At 35.5% G+C, this 7647-nt stretch overlaps 1 protein-coding gene across 1 annotated transcript; it reads left to right on the top strand.

Moving 5' to 3' along the window:
• The first annotated feature begins 710 nt into the window (after positions 1-710).
• LOC132167398 (berberine bridge enzyme-like 15) lies at positions 711-2497 on the top strand. Its single transcript, XM_059578361.1, has 2 exons — positions 711-992; positions 1069-2497. Exons 1-2 carry the CDS (start codon positions 711-713, stop codon positions 2386-2388), a joined length of 1602 nt encoding a protein of 533 aa, XP_059434344.1. The 3' UTR covers positions 2389-2497.
• Positions 2498-7647: the final 5150 nt, after the last annotated feature.

The raw sequence follows: 7647 nt of genomic DNA on the forward strand, positions 1-7647 counted from the left end.
GACTCAAAACTCACATATACACTCATAACACGTCAAACCACCTCCAAACCACAGTGTTAAACCACCGTCGGACCTTCGCTGGACCACTACTAAAAGTCATCGGCCGAGACTATATAAACAAGTTATTTTGTTAGGGTTTTGAGGATGTGATACTTTATTTCGGTAATTTTATTGGCATATATTAACTCCCATAAGTTTACTTGAGTCAATATAAAGCCTGGCATGACCGAGTCATGATCTCAAAAAGTATCTAATTAAGAAAAAATAAGTTAAGAAATGTTTATCTCAACTACAATTCGTATATATATATATATACTTCATAATATCTTCTCTGGTAACAAATATCTTTATAAATAGAATTTCTTTCTACCGTTTTTGTTAAAATCACTACACAAAATATGATCATATATATAACTCGAATTGAACTGAATTGTTCATCTCTCAACATTCTCATCCTATGTGACACATTTGCGTTCACTTAATTTTTTTGTATAAAAAAAAAAATTAAAAACAAAATAACAAAGTGAATACTAAAGATGAACGTACCAGAATACTGAGTAGCATTTCTCTAATTGCTTTCCTACCAGAATACCAAGAAAAAAAAAAACACATTATTTTACTCTGGTCTCATGATTACACCGAAGACCAAAGCCCATAAATAAGAGTGCTCAGTCGCTATTATTCTTGAGCACAAAATAAGGAGCAAAACAATGGTGTCTCTAAGCTCTTCCCTTTTCCCACTATTTTTCCTCCTGCTGTCTGCAGCTTCCATGGCAGCTTCAGCTTTAACTCAAGAACAATTCTTCCAATGCCTTTCTCTTAATTCCAAGATTCCCATTCCACAAGCCACAGCTTTTTTCACCCGAAAAAATACTTCTTCTTTTACTGCTGTCCTTTCATCCACTGCACAAAACCTCAGGTACTTGCTCCCTTCGGTGCCGAAGCCGGACTTCATCTTCGTGCCGGTGCATGAAAGCCATGTTCAAGCAGCGGTAATGTTAAACCATCATTTATCTCAAAAAATTATAAAAATAAATGAATCTAATCATTTGATTTATATTCTAACAGGTAATTTGTTCCAAGAAGCTCGGAGTACATCTCCGAGTCCGCAGCGGCGGCCACGACTATGAGGGCTTGTCTTATGTCTCCGGATTCGAGTCGCCTTTCTTCATTCTCGACCTCTCAAAGCTTAGATCCATCAAGGTTGATATACATGATAATAGTGCCTGGATTCAAGCTGGTGCAACTATTGGTGAAGTTTACTACAGAATTTCTGAGAAAAGCCAAAGACATGGCTTCCCGGCGGGTCTCTGCACCAGCTTAGGCGTCGGCGGGCACATTACGGGGGGCGCATACGGCCCCATGATGAGAAAATACGGCCTCGGTGCTGACAATGTCGTCGATGCTCGGATTGTTGATGTTAACGGCAGGATTCTCGACCGGAAAGCCATGGGAGAAGATCATTTTTGGGCTATTAGAGGTGGGGGAGGAGCAAGTTTTGGAATCATTCTTTGGTGGAAGATAAAGCTTGTTCCTGTTCCTCCAATTGTGACAGTTTTCACTGTCACTAAGAATTTAACACAAGGAGCTACAAAGATCCTCTATAAATGGCAACAAATTGCAGATAAACTCGATGAAAATCTCTTCATCAGGGTCATCATTCAACCTGCCAGCGCAGGCGCTAAAGGCGGAAGAACAATAACAACTTCTTATAATGCTCTGTTTCTTGGTGGTGCTAAAAAACTCCTCCAAATTATGCAGAAAAGCTTCCCGGAATTGGGGTTGACGGGAAAAGATTGTACAGAAACGAGCTGGATTAAATCCGTTCTTTATATTGCCGGATTCCCTAATGGAACATCTCCTGAAATTCTTCTCCAAGGGAAATCCCTCTTCAAGAACTATTTTAAAGCAAAATCGGATTTTGTCAAAGACCCCATTCCAGAGACGGCACTGGAGGGGCTTTGGAAAAGGCTGCTGAAAGAACAGAGCCCATTGACGATATGGAATCCGTACGGGGGAAAGATGAGCAGGATTGCAGAATCTGAAATCCCATTTCCTCACAGAAACGGAACATTGTTCAAAATCCAGTGGCTGAGTTTGTGGCAAGATGCCAAGGAGAATGCAAAGCCGCACATGGTGCGGATCAGGAGGCTTTACAATTACATGGGTCCTTATGTTTCGGGGAATCCGAGGGAAGCGTACGTGAATTACAGGGATCTTGATCTGGGGATGAACAGGAACAAGAACGTTAGCTTCGTACGTGCAAGGGTTTGGGGAAGCAAGTATTTCAAGGATAACTTCAGCAGATTGGCGAGAGTGAAGACAGAAGTTGATCCAGGTAACTTCTTCAGGCATGAACAGAGCATCCCACCTCTTCCACATGCATAATAAATGACTGGATTGGTTGCTCAAGTTTCCTTTGTGTCATCCAGCCATGTGGGTTTCTCTATCTCACTATCTGTGTTTGTTTGAAGATCTAAATGCCTAAATTTGTAACATCTTTTTTAGTATAAAATTTTGTTAAATTAATGGTACTTTTATGACCTGAGAGTGAGGAGCAATAAAAACAGAAATTACTACTCTCCCACAAGGGTTTTGGAGTTTGCTTTTTTTTTTTTTTTTTAAGTGGTTTTTGAGTTCACTAGGGACAAGCATTTGGAAACGGACGAGAGGGGATTCAGTCCTTGTAAATGTAGGACTCAATTATGCCCCTGCATTTACAAGGACTCAATCCCTCCCATCCAAATGGACTGGAGAGGATCCCAGCCCAAAATTAACCATGTATTTCAACGTAAGTGTCAATTTAATCCACACACGTTCAATTGAAAATTTTATTTCAAGCACATTAAATTTGTTACAAACCAAACCTTTTATTAAAAATAATACAAGTTCACAAGAGATAGCTCAATTAGTTGGAGTGTTAAAGTATTGATTATAAATTATTAGAATTACTTCTTCCTATCGGCTTAAATTTTTTAGATAAATTGTAGTTTAGCAGGATATCAAATCTAAAAGGTTATAAGTTCGAATCTTAACTCCGTCAATTCACCCTGCATTTCAATTAAATATTCTACGTGTTGAACCTCACCTATTGAAAGGGAGTTGAATTTGAACTTACGCGTGAGAAGAAGTGCTAAAGTATTGATTAAATGATTACATTTACCTATTTCTATCGGCTTAAGCTTTTGAAATAAATGGTAGTTTAACATAGAGTAACTTGGAGACCATGCCTCATGATGCAAATGTGATTACATCAAATCCTCCTCCTATTGTGTGGACAAATAAAAAAATAAATACAAAATAAAATTTGTTTTTAATATTCATCCGAATTAAAAAGGTTTCTTTCTTTCAATTTTTAAGCAATTAAAAATAGCAGCCAAAAGATATTTGCAATAAAATCAACTATAATTTTTTAATAAATAGGTACTATATTCAAGGAAAAAACTACCAATTTGCTAGAGATGGTTTAAGGCCAGGAATACCTTTGATTCTAGCCCTAGCACAAAACAGGAATACCTTTATGGATGATATTAACATAACAATATTAAAGATACAACTTGAGATATCCTCCATTCAAACCTCATCTATGACATGTCGATCGTCAATTTCAGGTATTGACTTCAAAACACTTCAGCAGTTTTTGTTGTCATAAATTTTTCAATTTTCAAGAATGTGTCATTGTTTGTAGAAGATGTTCAGTTGCTATAACATTTTAAAGCACCGAGACTTCATCGGGACCCTACCGACACTTGCTTGAGACCTGTTCGAGACTTGATCGGAATCCGCCCGGGACCCCTTTTGGACTTGACCGGGACTTGACTAGACCTGCCCGGGACTTGACCAGGACCTACTAGAGATCCCGCCTGGGACTTGACCGGGATCCGCCTAGGACTTGACTGAGATCCAACCGAACCCGCTCGGGACCCTGTTGGGACCTGATCAGGACTTGACTGGGATTCGACCAAGACCCACCCGGGACTCGTCGGAAAATATTTTCAGCGGAAAACATTTCCTTGAAAATGATTTCTTAGAAAATATTTTCTGGTATTTTGTATGTAAGGAAAATCAGGTGGGTCCTAGTCGTCGGAAAACATTTTCAACAGAAAACATTTTCTTGGAAAACATTTTCCAGTAGTTGGTGTGTACGCAAAATCATGTTAAATATTAAATTACAAAATGTCCCTATCGGGTCTTGGGCGGGTCTTGCTAGGGTCTCGGACTGATCCCGACGAGGTCTTGATAGGGTCTAGATGGGGTCTAAATGGGTCTCGGGTGAGTCGCAGTGGGGTCCTTGCTAGGCTTAGTTCGGATACCTCTAAGACTTGGTCATGATATTTTCATAATTTAGAGTTGGGTAAAGTCCACGTACCCCCCTTCAAACTACCATCCAATTGAAAATGTTCTCCCCCAAATTGTCAATTGTGACAATGTCTCTCTCAAACTACCAATCAATTGTCAATGCACCCCCTAATGACAAAAATACCCTTAATATTTTTTTAAAAAAAAAAAGAAAAAAGAAAAAAAGAAAGAAAGAAAAGAAATTGAAGCTCAAGGACGACAGGTACTTCGACAAACTCCCCCTCAAGATCATTCGCAAGGTCAAGGACAACGTACGTGCATGAGCCTCCCCCTTCTCTCTTTCCTAGGGTTTTCAATTTCGATTTTTGCAATCTGATTTGTCGATTTTGAAAGCAAAAAGAAAACAAAAATCGGGTCTGGTACAGTGCTTAAAGATTTGTCTAAATTGCCGATTGTTTGTCTAGTTAAAGCAATCTATTCATTAATATAGTGTGATCGAACTCAATTTTCTTGCAATTCAGTCGTTCAATCTGTTGAATTGATGAAGAAGTATTAGAACCTTTTTTTTTTTTCTTTTTTGGATGAATTCGACTCTGCTATAAATTTTGGCAGATTATGATGAAATTTCCCTTATTCTCATTGAAGGATATAATTACATCTTGAATTTCGTTAATTTCTCAAGGCTGTTTACCGAATTTCAAAGCCAAATACATGAAAATTTGTGAGATTTTCTTGATTCAAAACCATTTTGCCGAATGGGGCTGATTCTCCTTTAAAAAATATATATACGTATATATAGTTTTTTAATTTTTTTTTTTTAAATTTATAATGATATTTTTGTCTTATTACAAATATTTTAAGGTCATTTTTGTCTTTATGCTAGCTTTCGGGGGTAAAATGACAATTGATTGGTAGTTTAGGGGAGACATTGTCCCAATTAAAAGTTTTGAGGGGGATATTGTCAAATGGGTGGTAGTTTGAGGAGGGTATGTGGACTTTTCTCTTTAGAGTTTAATATGATTTAATGAAAAAATATATATAAAAAAACATTTGCTTTTCCATCCACGCGGTAAAAGCCGTAAAATGTTTTTGACAGAAAACATTTTCAAGGAAAATGACTTTCCTGAAAATATTTTTCGACAAAAACTATTTTACGTCAAAGTAAATGGAGTCTAAATAAGATTTAAGTGTACATGCAAATTAAAGTAAACTTGCAACCCTTTGTAAAATACTTAGACAATCTATAGGCATATACAAACACCCCTGATTGTCTTCTGTTGCGGCAACTCTAGCTCCTAACTAGCTAATCTCGTTTATCAAATTCTTTACCCACCCACTGATAGACTTCAACAGTTGATGACCAATGATTGTGATTCGATGAACACAAGCTTCAAGAGAGACTACAACGGAAGTTCTAAACAAAAACTCTCTTGGCACACATCAAAAATGAAGCTAAGCAAAGTGTATCTAATTTTCCCAAGGCTTACACTCGGTCTCCAATCGACTAACAACATCCTTCTGTAGATAAAATGATGAAAACCCTAACTTTGCATGTGAAAAACCATCTCAAAAGTATGCAGGGCATCGAGTGAAAACCCTAGAAGGAAGACTAGTTTTTAGTGAGAGGTTAATAATCACTTCATGCTCACCGCTAGAACATTGGAATAATCACATTTTCGAGGCCCTGTTTGGTAACGGTTTTGAAAATACTTTTTTTTTGTTTAAAAAAAAAGAAAAGAAAAAGAAATACACTTCATAATAGTTACAAATTCTCCCACAAAATACACAGAAAATAGATCACCAATTCTCCCAAGCAGGTAAACACAAATGTTATCATGATGATTTAAATCGCCTGATTAAGTGACGTATGATTTGCTTTGCTGCAAGTTGAGAAGAAGTCATCACACAACTTATTGAGATGCACATTAAAATGATTGTTTCTCTTTTGAAGTAACAGATTTGAATCCTTATATTAAAGAAGAAAATGATGTAATTATGTGAAAAGCGGTTACCGGGTAATAACCAGTCTTCAATAACCATATAACTGCTAGTTGCAGTTAATCGCTAACTAGCCTAACGGGTGCTGTTGTGGTTATTTAAAATTAAATAACTGCCTAAACCGATTGCGATTGTGGTTATAAAAGAATAACTACAACCAGTTGGGCACCCTTAGTTCATGGCGGCACTATTCTTAGAGCATTTTCATTTGGCTCACTAAATTTACGCCATATTTTAGCTAAAAAATCATATTTTCCTATTTTAGTTAATCCGGCTCTCCAAATTAGGGATTCGCTTTCACTATTATATTTAAATAGTATTTTAAGAATTTCTTTATTCTTTCTCTCTCCAGCATTCATGTATTTGAATTTTTTTCTTTTTCTAACTGTTATATTTTCAAAATTTATATTTCTCACCATTATCAATCTAGATAAAAAAAATTAAATTTATTTTTTATTTTTTTATGATTTGGGGAGTGAACAATATTCCCACTCATGCTCCCCAATTTTTTTCTGATAACAGTGAGTCGGGTAAAGGGTTAAAAACATACATTTTACCGTTTTAACTCCCTAAAATAAAAAATTTTCTACAATAAAAAGTTGGATGAGATCGCTCTAAATCCTCCGCCTAAGAGCATTCCTAATGGAAGAGTCAAATGATATTTTTATCTAAAATGACTAATCAAATTTATAAAAAACCCTCCACATTGGATTAGCAAAAAACAAAATGCAAAATGGATATTTTATTAGATTAGCAAAAAAAAAAAAAAGTTACATCTAATAGCACTTTTCAATCGAGTCATTTTACTTTTTATTGTTTCTCACATGTTTTCTCTTTTTCCAAAAACTTTTTCCACTTTTCAAGAGATCATTATGAGAATATTCTTTCTCGATTTTTAATAAAAAGATATTTCATAAATATGATTGACATTACTATGAGAATATAGTTTTCATACTTAACGTTGGCAAATACAACATTTGAAAAATATAATCGTTGAAAAATATAATTATTATAAAATACAACCGCTTCAAAAATATTATAGTCACAAAAATAATTATTTGAAAAATAATAATCGTTAAAAATTATTGTGCTAAATGAATTGCCATTGAAAAAATAAATATAGAATCAATAAAGAGTAAAAAATAATAATATTTAAATGATATAGATAAAAATATAATTAATCAGATGTAGGAAACCTTTAAAAATTCATTAGCTAAACTAGATAAAGTGGCCAGGTTTTGAGGATCCATTTTGCATTAAAAAAAAAAAAGAGGCTTCTTTATGGAGAATAGACTAACAAATAGGATAATAAGGATATTAGTTACTGCGGGTTAGTTTACAGCACAACAT

This window comes from Corylus avellana, chromosome ca1 (assembly GCF_901000735.1).
Source record: "Corylus avellana chromosome ca1, CavTom2PMs-1.0".
NCBI lineage: Eukaryota > Viridiplantae > Streptophyta > Magnoliopsida > Fagales > Betulaceae > Corylus > Corylus avellana.